This window comes from Chiloscyllium punctatum, chromosome 10 (assembly GCF_047496795.1).
Source record: "Chiloscyllium punctatum isolate Juve2018m chromosome 10, sChiPun1.3, whole genome shotgun sequence".
NCBI lineage: Eukaryota > Metazoa > Chordata > Chondrichthyes > Orectolobiformes > Hemiscylliidae > Chiloscyllium > Chiloscyllium punctatum.
The window spans coordinates 51,566,194-51,584,648 of record NC_092748.1 but is presented as its reverse complement, the minus strand read 5'-3'; the positions used below and the strand labels follow the sequence as shown (position 1 = coordinate 51,584,648).

The window sequence follows — 18,455 nt, the reverse complement described above, 5'->3', positions numbered from 1 at the left end:
TGACTATCGATGATACAAATATGTCAGCAAGAGGCCCTTTTCTAGCTTCCCACAGAGTTCTTGGGTACACCTGATCAGGTCCTGGGGATTTATCCACTTTTATGCGTTTCAAGACATCCAGTACTTCCTCCTCTGTAATATGGACATTTTGCAAGATGTCACCATCTATTTCCCTACAGTCTGTATCTTCCATATCATTTTCCACAGTAAATACTGTTGCAAAATACTTATTTAGTATCTCCCCCATTTTCTGTGACTCCACACAATGTCCGCCTTGCTGATCTTTGAGGGGCCCTATTCTCTCCCTGGTTACCCTTTTGTCCTTAATGTATTTTAAAAACTCTATGGATTCTCCTTAATTCTATTTGCCAAAGCTATCTCATGTCCCCGTTTTGCCCTCCTGATTTCCCTCTTAAGTATGCTCCTACTGCCTTTAAACTCTTCTAAGGATTCACTCAATCTGTCCTGTCTATACCTTACATATGCTTCCTTCTTTTTCTTAACCAAACCCTCAATTTCTTTAATCATCCAGTATTCCCTACCAGCCTTTCCTTTCATCCTGACAGAAATATTCTTCGGCGGGTCAGTGTGGACTTGTTGGGCCGAAGTGCCTGTTTCCACACTGTAAGTAATCTAATCTAATCTAATCTAATCTAATCTAAACTACTTTTTCTGGATTCTCGTTATCTCATTTCTGAAGGCTTCCCATTTTCCAGCCGTCCCTTTACCTGCAAACATCTGCCCCCAATCAACTTTCAAAATTTCAAAATTAAAATAGCTTTTTGCCAAAGCATGAAATGCGTAGTGTCAGCTGGCCAGAAGCAATGTTTTCTTAGTGGCTGATGAAATATATGAAAGCCACTCATCTTTCAATTGAATTTGCTCCTTCCCAGCAAGTTTCACTGCTGGATTGAAAGTGGGAGGCAATCCTGCTATGGTGGGTAGCAGGACATCAGGCAGCATATCAGCATATCAGAACATCAGGATGGTAGCTGCTCCCAAGAGCTGCTCCCTCAGTCAGACAGACAGCATCAATGCAGCTGCAGCATCACCACTTCTAACAGTAGTCATTGCTGAGCTCAAAGGAGGTGATACTTCAAAGGATATGTGCCAGGGCCCAGGAGAGAGGGCTGCAGATGATGCTGATCATCAGAGCCTGTGCCTGCAGAGGGTCTGGCTCCACTGGCTGAATGGCCTGTCAATTGCAAAGGTCATCCAGTCTGTAGATCATATTGATTGACAAACTAATCGGCAAATGGTTGTTGTTGTGAACAACAGCAATCATTGGTTGAGTCGGATGTGCCAGATTTCCCAATCCCTTTTTTCTCTTTTGTCTCCAGTGATTATAAGTGAACCATTCTGTTAATCCCATTGGAGGCTGCAGAAAGTGAGGTAAAATAAAATCCATACCCAAGAACACCCAAGACTTTCTATCTCAGTAGCATGTGCTTGTCTGACCTGGGTGAGCCAATCTGTCCCACAATCCCTTCAACTTCCTTCCACCTCAAAAGCAGTACTTTCATGCAAGAAGTTGAAAAGTTTTGCACCTGAGTATTTGGCTTGAAGGAAGCAGGGATAGATAGCCGTTGAAGAGAAAACAGTCAAAAATTGTGGTGAATTACTCCACATTGTACCACAAGTTGGTTCAGTCAGGTTAACAGATAGTAAATGGTTGTGACTGTGGAGTTATGTGCCTGCAGAAGGAGCATTATAACCTTCTCAGACATGTGAAGAGGTGGCACAGCATGGCAATCCAAAAACAAAGCTCTCAAAAGTGAAATCGAGGGTACATGATCACACCATACTCATGCCGAAAGAACAACTTTCTCTGAAGGCCCAATGCAATGACAGGATGTTGAATACGAAATCACAGATGACCGGAGAAAGTTGAAAGCTTAGACTACTAGCCCTCAACATCCTAAACAAGATTTGCAATGTGTCTTAGCATATGCACGATATTAACCATGAGACAGACCCCAGGAGTGTACAATGGTGTGTTTACAGAGTTAGGAGGTCTTCCTGGAGGATATCACCGTGAAGTAGATGAAAGTGAAAGCTTAATTCAGCATCTGCTGAGGAAAGTTAGAGCTGCCCTTATAACTCGCCTAAAAAGCAAGATACAAGAACTACAAAGAAAAGTGAGTAATAGAAAAAGTGACAACTCTTACAGAATGGATTAGAAGCAGGGTAGCAATGAAATAATGTGGAAAGCTGATAGTATGCATTGACGGAAATGATCTAAATAAAGCTTTAAAGAGAGCTTACTACTCTAAGCTCACCACTGAAGAGCTGAGTCACAACTTGAAATGTTAAATAGTTTCATGAGCTGAGATGTGACGAATTGTTATTGGCAAGTGAAGCTGGATGAAAGCAGTAGCTTTTTCATTGCATTCTCGATGCCATTTAGGAAATACAGATGGTTGCAAAGGCCAGTGCCATTTCCACACCTCCACAGGAGTGTCAACATAGAAAGCATGAAATAGTGATCTTTCTGGAAGGGAAGCTCTCATGGATGATCTACGAGATTGACTCAGCAGATAAACCTAAAAAAATTGCAATTAAAGATACCCAAAATCAGGTTCTTCACACAGATTCTGCAAAGGTAGATGTGACAGCAATGCAATGACCAATAGATGTAAAAGCAGTGCAATGATTTGGCAACTAGATAGTAAATACTTGCCCAGTTTGTGGACAATTATGCTAGTTCACTGCCAAGTACATTGCAGTGGTATTGAGGCACAAGACAAGAAGCAGCATTCACTAGGATCAAGCCATAGCGACTGGCAATGGCAGTACTGAACAATGATGTTACCATTGAAGTTACCCTGCAGTGTAATGCAAGTGAGACACACTAGGAGCAACCCAATACAGCAATGATAACTGGTTCCATTTCTGTTCACAGCATTAATATAAATTGAACAGCCACTGTGTTCAGATTGAAAACAAGTTTCTGGCCATGGTAGCTGTTTGTGAATATTTTAATTAATACCCACTTGAAAGATACAAAATAACAGTAAAGTGTGACCACAAGCTATTTCAAAGCATTTTCCTTAAGCTGCTGCTGTCTGGTCTAAAGTATCTGTGGCAAATGTTTGACATTTCCCTGCAACCACGCAGATGTGTTGCCCTCCAGGTTCCCAAATGATTCACCCAAGTGGCCTATTAGGAGCTGCTTCTCAATTCTGCAGGAAATTTGACATTTCAGTTGCCACATGTGAAGAACGTGCAGTGAAACCTGAAGGCCTCCCAACTGATTCTGTGGGGTGGGGGTTCCCTCATTTGTGGACATGTTTTGGCCTGTGAGGCAATGTGCTACTTGTGCCTCATCATTTCTTGTACAGAGCCACAAGAAATGGAATAAAAGCATTCTTTCTCACATTGTGACACAATAAGTGACCATTTTCCTCGATAGTCAACTTATGATTTTCTTTCTGGTAAGTTTATAAATATTTACCTGTTTTTCCTGCTGAGAATTTCTTGCTTCACCTGATTTACTTGCATTTTCTGCTGGATTTTCTGAAGCTTCAGCCTGTTTAACATCAACATGCAGTATGTCAGCTCTGTGCAAGTTATGTTAAAAATGTTTGTGAAAGGAACTCAGTTATCATTTGCAGGATATTTCCTTTGAATTGGTTCAGTTCTGGTAAAGACAATGTTTTTGCTATTCAGTGTGTCAACATCCTAATGTCAAACAGATGTAGGGATTTATTTTGAAATAGAGTGAATTACTTTAAGAATTTAACAGTTTTTGGAGGGCATGTGAAAAGTATTATTATAACAGCAACATAGAGACATGCTTAATGGTGAACTTGTCTTAGTCTGTAATAATCTTTAAAAAATCCAGCATTTCCTTTGATTGACTTTACTTATATCCTTGAGTTTTGAGTGTTTGAATGTGGTTTTATATTTTGTTTTCCGAATTACGCTGAATCAGAAATTGTGCCACCTTCATAAAATTGGTATTACAGTGTGGTATATAAAAATTAACCGAAAGTGTTGCGAAATAGAGTTAATTTCTGCTGGGATGAAAATGTGTGCAAAAATAATCTGCACAAATACATGTATAAAAGAAATTATACCTCATAAATATCAGTAATGCTATCCAACCTGATTTCCTTATCGTATTGATATAAGCACAACTTTTAGCTAAACCAATGTCAATATTAACTGCAAAAGTAAAACAGTTTTTGTGCTTACCTTGTCGTGAAGTTTTGATTCAAGCTCTCTTAACCCATTGCAAAGTTCCTTTATTGATTCAAGAATCTCATTGTACTTTGTTACCATTTTCTTCACAAATTTATTTGCTTCTTCAGGACCTTTAGTTGTGAACATAGACATGAAACTAGGGTGGCCTTTCAGATTAAAGTAAGAGATATCTAACTTAATGTTCAATACACATCCCCCAATTGCAGGCAGTTCTGATTTTCAATGTATATTACATCAGACAGGGTATTTGTTTAATGTTTGAATTGCAGATGGTAAATTATCAATATTTTCCCATATAAAACAAACTGTAAGTCATAGAAAATACATTTTAAAAAGATGTTTTTGAAGCACAAAGTAAATGAAGACAGGAGTCTAAAGTGTTTCTGAAAGATGGACAGATCAACATTCATAGAAAAGTACAAGTTTCATATTGTCTGCACAACTCTTGAAATTTCTGTTTGGCAAAGAACATCATTGGAAAAATAGTAACCATGTGTGTAATCATTGTTGGCAAAGTGCTTATTTGTGAAATATATTTTATCCTTAAAATGCTAGTTGGTTACCAAGGCTAATTGTACAAAATTCTAAATGTTGAAAAGTCCAAAAATGTGCGAGTCAGGTGAATTGTCCATGTTAAAATCCCCATCGTGTTAGGTGCATTAGACAGAGCGAAATGGGTCTGGGTGGGTTACTCTTCGGAGGGTTGGTGTGGACCTGTTGGGCCGAAGAGCCTGCTTCCACACTGTAGGGAATTTAATCGCTCAAAGCTTTGCATGCGTATTTTTGAAGAAGCAATAAATACACATGTGGATATGCAATAAATCTCTACATTTAAAAATTATACACATCAAAGAGTTATAACGTTATCATCTTGTTAATGTTTCTTTAAGGTCACCTTTTATTCTTTGAAATTCTAAGCAATACAGGTCCACCTACTCATCACTCCTTATAAGACAGTCCCTCTATAACTGGTATCAACCAGAGTGAACCTTCTTTAGGTTAGATTACTTACAGTGTGGAAACAGGCCCATCAAGTCCACACCAACCCTCCAAAGAGCAACCCACCCAGACCCATTCCCCTACATTTACTCCTTCACCTAACAGCACGGACAATTTAGCATGGCCAATTCACCTGACCTGCACATTTTTGGACTGTGGGAGGAAACTCACGTAGACACAGGGAGAACGTGCAAACTCCACACAGACAGTTGCCTGAGGTGGGAATTGAACCCGGGTCTCTGGCGCTGTGAGGCAGCAGTGCTAACCACTGTGCCACCGGGCCGCTCTTTGGACTGTCTCTGATGCCAATATATTTTTCCTTAGATAAGGGGCCCAAAACTGTTCATAGTACTTCAGCTGTGCCCTCACTAGTGTCTTGAATAGTTTTACTAAAACCTCCCTATTTTTATATTCTATTCCCTTTGAAATAAAGGCCAACAGTCCATTTGCCTTCCCCTATTATTTGAATTTATATGCTAGCTCTTTGTGATTAATGATGAGGACTCCCAAATTCCTCTGTGCTATAACTTTCTGCAGTTTTTTTGCCATTTAAACAATGTTCAGCTCCTCTATTCGTCCTTTCAAAGTGCATAATCTCACATTTCCTACATTATATTCCATGTGCCAAGTTTTTGTCTACTCCTTTAACCTGTCTTTATCCCTCTGCAGACTCCTTGTTTCAAACTCACCACTGGCCTTCCCATCAATTTTTGTGCTATCTGCAAACTTTACTGCTATACATTCACTTCCCTCATCCAAGTAATTAATGTATATATTGTAAATAATTATGGCCCCAACATGAATCCCTGTGGAATTTCACTAGTTACAAACTGCCATCCCGAAATTGTCCCTTTTCTTCCAATTCTCTGTCTTATATTGGTTAGCCATAGGGTCAGACAGTGTGGAAACAGAACCTTTGGTCTAACTAGTGCACGCCAACAATATTTGCAAACGAAACCAGTCCCACCCGCCTGCATTTGGCCCAAATGCCTCCAAACCTTTCCTATTCATGTACTAATCCAAATGACTTTTAAATGTTGTAAATGTACCTGCATGCACCACTTCCTCTGGCAGTTCATCCCACATACTAACCATTCTCTGTGTAAAACCATTGCCCCTCATTCCTTTATACAAGTTCATATACCATGGGCTTTTCCAACACCATGGGCTTTTATCTTATTAAGTAGCCTAATGTATGCACCTTATCAAATGTCTTCTGAAAATCCAAACTGCTTTCCATTTAAAATCTGAACCTTTTTACAATTAGTTTCCCACATCCATTACATTTAATGATGTTTCTGCTTTATATCAATGACAATGTTGAAAAGCTTACAGTGGTTTCAATCTGCCACTCACTTTTATCAGCAATCGATAGGGAGAAAATAAGTCCTAATAACATTTTTAAGTGGGAAACTATGATAATGCATTTAGCATTGCTGAAATTTTCTTTGACTTTTGGCACTTACCTCTTGCAAACAATATCATAGAAAGGATAGATAAAATAATCATTCATTAGACAACTAAAAAAAAAGCAGGCAGAACTGAGAATAATAGTTACATTACAACTTTTGAGATAAGCCGATTAATTTTTTTAATTAACACTGACAATATTTAATTGCATACAGCTTAAACATGCTGTCTTTGTTAGTAATTAATAGATGATTGAATTTATACAAAATACTTGTAAAATATAATTGGTTTTCAATTAGATTTACTCATTCATTATATCTTAAAAATAAAAAAATGTTCAGAGCAGCTTTTCCCACAGCTGTGGCTGGGTGTAATGAAGCATCAGGGTATGGCGATGAATGGAAGGAAGTCAGCATTCATCACAGAGTTCACCCAATCTTATATCCTTATCATTCACATGTAAAGGCACTTCAGGATCACCACTCACCCTTTACACATCGGAACTCAATTTCCTTCTATGGATAAAAACTGGGAAAAAAACTCCTCAATTCATTTATAATATCTCTTCATTCTCCAGCACTTTTTTGCAGTCAGAAAAGTACTCACCACATTCATTTTCTATGTTTGATACTGTAATCCCCACTAAAACCATTATTTTCTCTCAAACTGACTGCTCCTCTGATATGACCCAAATCTCCCTCTGCTCAATTAAAGTGTAGCAGACTTAAAAGAATCTGGTGCAAAACAAGATTCACCATTTACTGTCAGATGCGGCTGGACCTCAAAAAGCGTGACTGAATCCTCTGTCATCCATAAACATTACTCCATATTCCAGATCAACCCGGAATGCAAAGAAAGCCCCACATTTCTTTCTCTACCACAAACTCTACCTCCACCCTCACCTCGAACAATAAGAGTGAGATGCTCACAGACTCTTCTGTTACTGACACTGAGAAGATCCAATCAGCTGCATCTGTCACTCCCTTCCAACAGTCCAAACTTCGTCTAAGATTCCCAGGCTTAATTCTCATGGTGCAGTGGTAGTGTCCCTACTTCAGAGATAGGAGGCACAGGTTCAAGTCTCACCTGCTCCAGGGGTGTGTAATAGCATCTCTGAACAGGTTAATAAGAAAATATCCCTTTAGGACTAAATAATACTCATTTTTCTTTGTGACTATTAATTCTAGGTTTGTGTATAGATTTGTAGCACGGGTGCTAGTTGCCGTGGTTGTGGGTATGTTTGCCGAACCGGTAAGTTGATTTGCAGATGTTTCGTCCCCCGTGTAGGTGACTTCTTCAGTGCTTTGGAGCCTCCTGTGAAGTGCTGCTGTACTGTGTCTTCTGGAATTTATTTGGTTCTGGTACTGCTGCTTCTCATTGTTTTTCGAAGTTTCCCCACCACCAAAGCTAAACTGACCAGTCTATTACAGCTGAGCTGATCTTTACAACACTTTTTCAACAGATGACATAACTTCTGCAATGCTGCAATCCTCCTGAATCCAGAGAAGATTTAAAGATAATGTCAGTGCCTCTGCAATCTCTACTTTCCCTTCCTTTGTATCCTTACATGCATCACATCTGGTTCCACTGCTTCTTCAACTTTAAGTATCGGCAGCTTATCCAGCATCAAATCCCTATTAATTTTAAGTCCTTCTAATAACTGACTACCCCAACTCAACCCTTCCATCCCTCTCAAATGTCCCTGGAAGTGTTATCACCTCCCAAAGCCATGCAAATTCTTCCCAGAATTCCCTGTTCGAATCCCTCTGAAGAGGGAGTCCCCCCGTAAAGGTACTGAAATAGCTTTCTGGTACCACAAATGACATCCAATGTAACATGACAAAGGTAAACATTCTCTTTTCATCTTTCTTGATCTGTCTGCAGCCATAGGCACAGTTGACCATTCTGTTAGAGAAGTCGTGATAATTCCTTTTGGAACACTGGGACTGACAGAGCTCAGATGATTTCCTATACCAGCATATGTTGAACCTCCTGATGTCCACAGAAAAACATTCTCCTCAAAGCATACCACCAACTGACAGCTAACAATGTACTTTCATTGTCACAGGATCTCAAAAATGTCCCATTTACTTGTCTGATCTCCCAGCTGATTGGCACTTTACAAACTGAAGATAGTCACACTTCTCGATGGCACAAATCCTGATTGACTGCAAACTTCACCAATTGATGAGTGGCTGGAGTACTGAAGTCCCAGTCTCATCCACCAACATTGCCGCTGGCAGCCCAAAGGATCTATTCTTGGCCCCTTCCCATCTTTTAATACAGCAACGTCATTTGAAAGTAATCTGACATTCTGCATGAATAGAGTAATACTTTCCCATACCTTTCTCAACTCTCTTACTGTGGAAAAATGATCTGACTGTTTATCCTGCATCCAGTACTGGATGAGCAGATGGTTCATCCAATTAAAGATCAGGATGTTTGAAGCCATTGTTTTCCATCTCCACTCCAACCTTCTTCCTCCAGCTAGTCACTCCATTCCTCTCACTGGCAGCAGGCTGAGATTAAGCCAGTCTGTGCAGAAATATTTACTCCTGAAATAAGTTTCTGACCTCACATTCACGTCATCACTAAGATCACTTATTTCCACTCTATAACATTGCACATTTTGCCTGAGATTGTCAGCCACTGAGCCCCTCATTACTGCCTTTATTGTTTCTGGACTTGATTATTCCAATGCACTCCTGACTGGTCTGCTACATTCTACAATCTGCGCACCTACAATCATTCAGGTTTCTGCCCCTCCCTACCTATGACTTAACTTACAGCATGTCCCATACTTCTGTATTCCCTGACCTATATTGATACCTGTCCAAGCAAAGCCATTGTTGTAAAATTCTCATCCTTACTTTTAAATCTCTCCATGACCTGCCACCTCCTCATCCTTGTAATCTCCCCTTGTCAAATAGTCTTCTGAGATATCTGCACACATCTAATTTTGCCTCTTGTGCATTGCCAATTTTAGTTTTTGCAATGTTGCTGGCTGTGCCTAGAGTTTTTGGCCTACAAGTTCTGGACTTTCAATCCTACAATTTGCTGCTTTTTTTTGTTCTTGCTTTCTTCCCTGAACCTAGCTCTGTGACCAAGCTTTTGATTACCCGACTTAAGACCTGATATGGTTCTGCATCATATTTTGCTTTATAATGCCCCTGTGAGGTATCTTGGAATGTTCTGTTACGTTAATGGTGCTATTGCTGTATTCATAGGTACTGAAGTTATTACAAGAATTCCATGAATAATAAAAGTGGCAATGTCTGGATTAGTTAGTTGTCATGGAAAAATATTCAACAAATAGTCTAAAAGGCTGAAAGTTTGTTTGGTCTATTTTAAGGACCATTTTTGACATGAACTTAGGCTATTCCCTCCAGTTCCTTCTTTATATGTGACCAGAGCTCATGACCTTTCTCTTAATTTCCATTGGTTAACAAAGAGGCCTATAGCTGCTTTACCTACTTGCATTCTGTAAATATACACGTAGTGGTAATTGGGTGATTTCTGTCTGTAGCTGGAGTCAAGGCATATTGTTGGGGTATAGTAGAAAAAGAATAGGTTCAGGGACATTGTTAACATCAGGTAAAGGGAGACTTCCTCTATGTTGAATGATTCTCGATGAGACTCAATTGCCTTCAGAGTGTGCAAAATGGTGTTACCCTACATTAACATTGCTTGCATTCAGCAAGCTAAGCAATGTTTTAAAATAGAATAATATTTATTCTAACCGTATAGTTGCATTGCCAATTCTGTGATTTGCTGGATTCTCTTCTCTTGTTCTGGTACGGTAGGCGACATAAACTTTTCAAACTGCTTGTAAAGAATTCTCACTGCTTCCTTTGTCTTGCACTCAGCAGAATACTTCCCAACTCGAACAACTGTACCACTTGCATCCTCACACCAAAATTGACTCTGAAATGCGAGCAAACAATTCAATATATTTCATAATACACACATATAAACACATTTCTAAAAATGCCACATCACTTGTCAACAATTTTAAGTGCAGAAAAGATGTTCAATCTCACAAAGCTGGAGCACAAAAAGACCATTCAATAAATCCTTTCCTTCCCCAGACTTTGAATAATTTTCAATCGGAAATTCTTTCTCACTTCTCTATTTTGTCTCTATTACTATAGGAATCTTAAATGCTGTACTTTTTTAGATGCCATATACATAGTATATAGTGAGAGGCTATGGTACTTTAACAACATTTTTCATATATAATTTGAGTATACTGGAAATTATTTTAAAAATTAAATAGAGTTTAGATGCACTTGATGAATAGTCAACAATCACATGGGGGATTCCAGCAACTTCGGTGCAAGGACAAGACTGAAGCCTTTTGCATAGATTTTAGCCTGAAGTGCTGGGTGGATGATTCATCTTTTCCTTCTCTGGAAGTATCCACATCATGGACATCAGGCTTCAGCCAATTTGATTCACTTCACAGATATCAAGGAACTGCTGAAGACATTGGGAGTTATATAGGCTGTGGGCCCTGACAACATTCCTGCAATAGTACTTAAGAATTGTGTTCCACATCCAGACACAGCCACAGCCACATTATTTGAGTATGATTACAGCAATGGCATTGACCTGGCAATGTGGAAAATTGCCCAGGTATGTCCTGTACACAAAAATCCAGGACAAATCCGGTTCCCAGCTGATCAGTCTACTCTTGATCATCAGCAAAGCAGCAGAAGCCATAATCAGTAGAGCTATCAACAGCACCTTATCAGAAATAACCTGCTCACTGACAGTCAGTTAGGTTCTGCATTGATCACTGAGTATCTGATCTCATTATAGCCTTGGTCCAAGCATGGACAAAAGAGCTCAATGACAAAGGTAAGGTGAGAGTGACTGTTGTTGCTATCAGGGCAACAGTTGACCTAGTATGGTACCTAGGAGTTATAGCAAAACTGAAATAAATGGGAAAAAACAAATAATTGTGGATGCTGTAAACCAGAAACAAAAACAGAAGGTGCTGGAAAAGCTCAGCAGGTCTGGCAGGATCTGTGGAGAGATATCAGATTTAACGTTTCAGATCAAGTGACCCCTCCTCAGAACTGAGATGCTGCCAGACCTGCTGAGCTTTTCCAGAAATTTCTGTTTTTGTTTCTAAAATAAATGGGAATTTGGAGGAAAACTCTTAGCTGGCTGGTGCCAGCCCTAGAATAAAGGGAGATGACTGTAGTTGTTGGAGCTCAATCATCTTAGATCTCAGGAATTTCTAATGGAGTTGCTCTGGGTACATATTCTTTAATCAACCCTTTAAGATATGTAGTATTACACCCCAAGAGCAGGTGGATCTTGATACTAGGCCTTCTGGTCAAGAGATAGGGACATTGTCACTGCACCAAAGGAGCCCTTAGTTCTTTTGGGTAGTATCCCATGTCTAATCATCTATGGTTGCTTTGTCAATAACTATCAGATTAACATATGATCCAGAAGTAGGGATGTTAAATGATGATTACACAGTGTTCTGCAGAATGCACAACTCCTCAGAGACTGAAGCAGTTCATCTTTACATACATCAAGTATTAGACAACATCCAGGCATGAGCTCTCAGTGGGAAGTAACATTTACACTACACAACTGCCAGGCAGCAATCATATCAAACAAGAGGGAATCTAAGCATTGCCCCTTAATTTCCAATTGCATATCCTAATTGAATACTCCACTATTAACAACCTGAGCATTACCATTGACTGTAATGGCCCAGCCATTTAAGTACTGTAGCAAAAGACTAGGTGTTATAACATGACTGTGAACCTTTTGCTAATTAAACCAAACACCCAGAAAAAGCTCACCTCACCTCGTAATTTGTTAAAGTATGAGTGATAGAGAACTCACAAATCCCACTACTTAAAGAAAAATAATTTCAATTTATTCCTTAACTCTAAAGTGAACATTAAACAACAACTATTCACAACTCTAAGACTCCTTTCTCTTAACTGCTTGTTATCTACCTCCAACTCTATAACAATATACTGTTCCAATAAAAAAATCTGTATTAAAATTACATCAGCTTAATTGTGGCTGTCATCTCTGGTGTTGGCCTTCTTTTGGTTGCAGATCTCCCTGGGTCACCTTCTGTCTTTTACTGCAAAGATGTTTCATATGAAAAACATACCACTGATCGAGAGCATTCTGAAGACAGTCTCTCTCGATGTCAGTTTACTCTGTGTCTGACTTTCAAACTGCCTGCCTCTTTTATCGCCCCAATATTGGATCATTTCATTGGTTCAATGTTGGAAAAACAATAAATTCCAAATCGATTGGGTTTTCGTATCCTGGGGCATAATTTTAACTGGTTGGTTAAATTTGAATTGTCAAACTAGCAACCAACTCAGCAATCTGTTTCACAGCCAAATGTTACATATTTTCAAATTTCCATTACACTCAGAGACTGCTAATTAGTTGTATGACAGGTGCTTGTAAGCTCTCAGTACAAAACAACTCTCTTAAAGGTACAGTACACACCCTCAACTTCATAACACTATGTTAAAAGTTAGGAATTCTGCAGTGAGTGATTCACTTCCCGACTCCTCACTACCTGCCAAGTCAGGCTCTGCACCTGCCTGAATGTCTGTAGCTCCAACTACAATCAAAAACCTTGACACCATCTAGGACAAAGCAACCTGCTTGATTGATGTCCTATCACCTTTCATACCCATCCCTTCCCTACCAATGGGTAGCTGTTGCAGTTTGTTACACATATGGGATGTACTGCATTAACTCACCGAGGCTCCTTAAACAGTACTTTCCAAACCTGTCACCTGTACCAACAAGGACAACACCCACGGATGCATAGGATCACAATCACCTGCAAGTTTCTGTCCAAGACACACATCCTCTTGTCTTTGATCAACATTGCTATTTATTCACTGTAACTGGGTCAAAATCCTGCAACTCAATTCCTAACATCATTGTGGGTGTTCTTACAGCAAATGGACTGCAGCAGATCAAGAAAGCAGTGTATCACTCCCTTGGCAAAGGCAATTATGGATCAGCAATAAGTATTGGCTTAGCCAGCAACACTCACTTACCAAAAGGCTTCAGGCAAGAATGTTCACTTTTACTATTAAAAACAGTATGTCAGATATTTGAAATGATTGATAAGATCAATGGGAAAAGGGAAAAGATCTGAAAAGCAGAAAGCAAGTGTGGAGTGAGCAACAGGATATTCAAACTTGAACATTATCATTTCTATGCAGTTGCTCCTAAGACAAAAATGTTAAATTAGGTCTAACTCCACAAAAGTACTTTAATATCTACCTCTTCCATAGCCTGTTGTAATTGCATCGTCATGTCCAAGCTTTGTTTGTATTCCTCCACTGTCCTGTCAAGCTCATTCACTTGCTTCTGTACTTCATTCAAGGATTCTTTAAGTACATTTATTTCCATTCTTGGGATATGCTTTTCCAGTACAGCAGTGCCTTTTGTCACATACTGAATCATTTTCTTTTTGAATATCTTTTAATACAGAAAAACACAATATAGATCAGATACCTGTAGCAAAGAGTAAGGTACACTAAATGTCTTCAGGTCAGTGATTAAAATCTAACAAAAATCATTTCAAGCATTACCTCAAATCTTTCAGTATATATTTCAACTTGCTGGATTTGATTTCTGACAGCTTTCAGATTGCGGAATTTTTCATTTTTCTTTAGATAATTAAATTTCAAGTTATTAAACTTCTTCTTGAGTTCTTTGTAGGATTCCTTGAACTAAAAATATATATTTTGCAGGATTATAATACATTCATCATCAACTTTAAACTGAACTTCATAGCAATGATTAAAACTTATTAATATGTGATCATAAAGGAGCTGGTTTTCATTTCTCATAATATTACTAGAGGGATTATATTATTTCATTAAATGTACAAGACAGTGCACTTGTCATTGCAAACGTGAATCATTATAGAATAGAAATAATAAATATTGTAACATTAATTTTCAATTATAATGCAAATATCCACTTATTTTAATTGCATCTGGGAGGGAATGAATTTTACAGCTTTTAGATGTCAAATCCTGAAGTAAATCAACAGAGTTATGGGTAAACTAAAAGAAATAACAGCTTGTTTTCTATTTAGAAGACAAATGTAGTTGCCTAGTCATAGCCAAAGAAATTTGTCACACTATATGAATGATGGCAATGTCAGCTGTTGGGGATAGTCTCACCAACCATAACAGCATTATGCTTGGAGGATTAATGACAACACCCTACAGAAAATCACCAGTAAATTAAGAGGTAAAGAAGGTTGTGTATTATAATATTACACCAGTAGTTCAATTAAAACTTTGTCACAGACATATAGGTAGAGATTATTATTTATTGCATATATTTTTGGGAATACAACTGGTGCACATAGCATATCAATTTTTCAGTAAGTCAGCCTGTGCAAGGCTTTGGGCTCAATGTAAATGTGTAAGGGCAATTTTCTAGACAGTCTTGAGGAGCTTTAGCCAATGATCCCTCTATTTCAATAGCATCTGTGGAAGTAAACTCTAGGTACATTTGTAAAGATTTTCTCTGTGGAATGAGGGAAAATGGGATTACTTCCGGACTCTGCAGTTCTGATGATGGCCCAACAGTCACTTTGACAATTCTGACACTTTTCCCTCACGTTTGGAAGGCAAAGAGTCTGAAAATTATTTTTATTGCAGGGTGAACTGCCTGTGGGAGGCAACTGCTCCAAAACTTCATTTTGAATGTGCAGTACAATCCCCAGTCTGCTATCTTGGACAGCATCGGTCTCTCTGTTCAGATACGTGTTGTTGCACAGCACAGAGTCGAATTAGCCCAGTTTAATTTTTACTTGAATATTGAAAGTCTATGACCTTAAAATTATGTTATGGGATTACAGGATATGAACAATTGGAATATTTTTATAAAATTGTTGTGTCCATTACTTTAGAAAAGGGAACAGTAACCTGTTTAAATATAATGGACAAAGTTACAACATTTTGCCAAGGCCCATAATATTGATGTTATATCTGTTATTGTTATTCACACACTTTGGACAAGTAAAACAATGCTTGGTAATCGTTGCAAAGCTGGTTACTATCAAACTGTAAGGTTACAATTCTGGCATTTTCTTACTTTTAGATTACTTATTCACTCAATGTTGTAGTCCCATCAGTTAGTCTGCCGGTTGGTATCTCTAGATGATACATTCCCTTAAGAGGTTAGTAGGCAACTTGTTCTCAACACCATTCTAATAATGGCATGAGAACAAAATGTAGGAATTCCTGAATCGCATGCTCATTCTTTTTAAGAGGATGCATGGAATGTGGTTTCGAACACCACCCCCATTCACCACCCACACCCCTTCCTCAATCATTATTACAATGAATTTGACACCAAGAACTTGAAGGAGTGAGGGCTGCGGTCATCTGACCTTGCTGGATTACTTTGTATCAAATCTATTTTTATACTTCTTCTATATGAATACATTTAGAATGACAGCAGATGCAGAGTTGTGTATCAAACATTGAGATTTTGCATCATAATTTATTTTAAATCAGTTTTTAAAAACTTTTCAATGACTTTCACATTTGAACGAAAACAAAACCACCATTTACAAATTTGAAAAGATTTTTTAAATTGCTATTTGTAAAGCATTGAGGTTAGGGTAAGAAGGAGTAATTATTTACTTTATATATCACTATATCTCTTGGTTAAGATCAGAAAATAAGTGACAATGTTGGAATACAATTTATAGAAATACGCAGTTATTGGTATGGGAATAATACCAGTATAATTCAAACGCATGTCAAAGAGAAACAACTGTTCTTTCCTCCGTATCTTTTTATAGGTCTACAGTCACTTGCTACTTTTACACTTCACAGCATCTCTCCTAATGCAGCTGCTGAGCTTGCTAATTTATTTTACAAGATATTTTACAAGATCTCATTTGGATGAACATGTAGGGTGCAATTTACACAACCTCAGTGGAGTGTTTGAAGGTGGATGGCAAACAAAATAAAGTGGATGGAGAACCCTTACATTCCCATCCACCTGACCTACCTTTTACTTTACTGACCCACCTCTTATATTACCTCCCTTCGGCTATTGAGGCTGTTCCATGACTAATTCATTCCACTTCCACTCTGTTGTGTGGGGCTGGGGAAAGCAGAAGCAAAATAGCCAGCCAGGTACATTTCATAGCATAGAGATAGCCCTAAGGAAGTGGAGTATCTCTTTTGGGGGATCTGCTGGGCCCAGTGGGCACTTTTTTTTGTTCCCCTATCCCCAAATGATACATCCCTCTCTCTACAACCACTCCCACCGCACCCCCCCTCCCAGTCTCTAAAACCCAAGCCCATACACACTTGACGTTTCTTGTTTGGATCTCTGATCCCTCCTCAGTCAAAATGTCCGAACGTACCTTAAAGATTGGTAGCCATGTTTTTCCTATAATGTGTAGTACAAGCAGCAGCAACTAGTCGCTTCTTGGACTATAGAGTTGTTGCAGTTCTCAAGGATGGCAATTCCTGCCCTTAAGGCAATCATGCAGAGCAGCCAAATTTAAATTTGGTGCCACGACAGCCATTTTTGTGACTGTGGGATTTGAGAGGATCTATTCACTTGAGAGCTGCTGATATAATGTGTGTTACCCTTTCTGATTCAGATATAATTGCATGGTCACAGGTTTAATGAGTTGCATTTGCAGATTCAGTTTCAATGTCATTCTGAGTTTGATAGTTTGTTAATATAGCTTTCATAAACAAAACTGTGGTACGTACAGGGCTCCTGCTACTACCTGCTGAAATTTACAACACTGAAAGCATCTTCAAAATCTACTTTTGTTTGTACCACACCATGATCGTTATAGTGATGGATTTTCCAAGGAGAGGCAATTGATGCAGAACGCAATTTTGCACCTTCTTTACACAAGACGGGCTCCACGTTTTTACAAGAAGCTTCTGAATCAGGGTTTCTTCAGAAATGCAGAACTGCACTTCCATTCTGACAGATCCCTGGCAGTACAGGGGAAGGCGAACCACACCCCGTTTTCACAGCAGGCAGCTGTTGCATCCATCCATAAATGGGATAGGTCGGTGTGTGAACTCCTTCGACTGAAAATGCAAAGATATGCATCGCAGTCCAATGAAATGCAAGTTTTACAATGATTAAAAGATAAACTAACATTAAAGTAATGATTGTCACAATGACACTTGTTCTGTGAATCTAATAACTTAATTGTTGTTACTGCGATTATAGACTTTTGGCATTTAAATCAACATTTTAGTATTTCTTTTGGTCTGCATCTTCACTAAGGACTGAGGGTACGGTCTCATTGTGATTTGGTGCTATGTTTCTACATATTCCATAACACAATTTCCTAGCCCCATTAAACTTCAAGCACTTCTAAATTACACTATAATTTAAAACTGCAAATTCCCATTTTTTTGTCTAAAGCACATATAAGTTGAATGCTTGCAAATCTTTAAATGCACAACTAAAGAATTCTAAGTTTTTGTAAAAGATCATCTAACTTGATCATATTCTGTCTATTATTCATACTGAACCTGAATCTAAAATATAACTAGTTTTGTGGTAACAATTGATAGCATGTGAATGAAAATTCAAAATATACTGGAATGACAATATTCAGAGAACTAGACAACAAAATATGAATAGCTGATCAATATCTCATGCTTATAGTAAATTAAATATTAATTTGTTTGGCCTGGATCAGATCTCTATATGAGAAAGTTAATTCAACACATGTTGTTTGTTCATTCTTAAGAACATAAGAAACAAGAGATGGATGCGTGGAAGGGCTTGATCTGATATGTTTCAAGAAGATC

At 38.5% G+C, this 18,455-nt stretch overlaps 1 protein-coding gene across 4 annotated transcripts in view; it reads right to left on the bottom strand.

Moving 5' to 3' along the window:
* The window catches only part of ccdc141 (coiled-coil domain containing 141), a 135,049-nt gene that overhangs the window by 13,962 nt on the left and 102,632 nt on the right, over nucleotides 1-18,455 (bottom strand). For all 4 annotated transcript variants that reach the window (XM_072579115.1, XM_072579116.1, XM_072579117.1 and 1 more), the window contains 5 exons: nucleotides 14,220-14,360; nucleotides 13,909-14,106; nucleotides 10,356-10,539; nucleotides 4,198-4,316; nucleotides 3,455-3,529 (listed from right to left, as the gene is read on the bottom strand). In XM_072579115.1, the coding sequence (XP_072435216.1) occupies nucleotides 3,455-3,529; nucleotides 4,198-4,316; nucleotides 10,356-10,539; nucleotides 13,909-14,106; nucleotides 14,220-14,360 (717 nt within the window). The remainder of the gene's footprint in view (nucleotides 1-3,454; nucleotides 3,530-4,197; nucleotides 4,317-10,355; nucleotides 10,540-13,908; nucleotides 14,107-14,219; nucleotides 14,361-18,455) is intronic.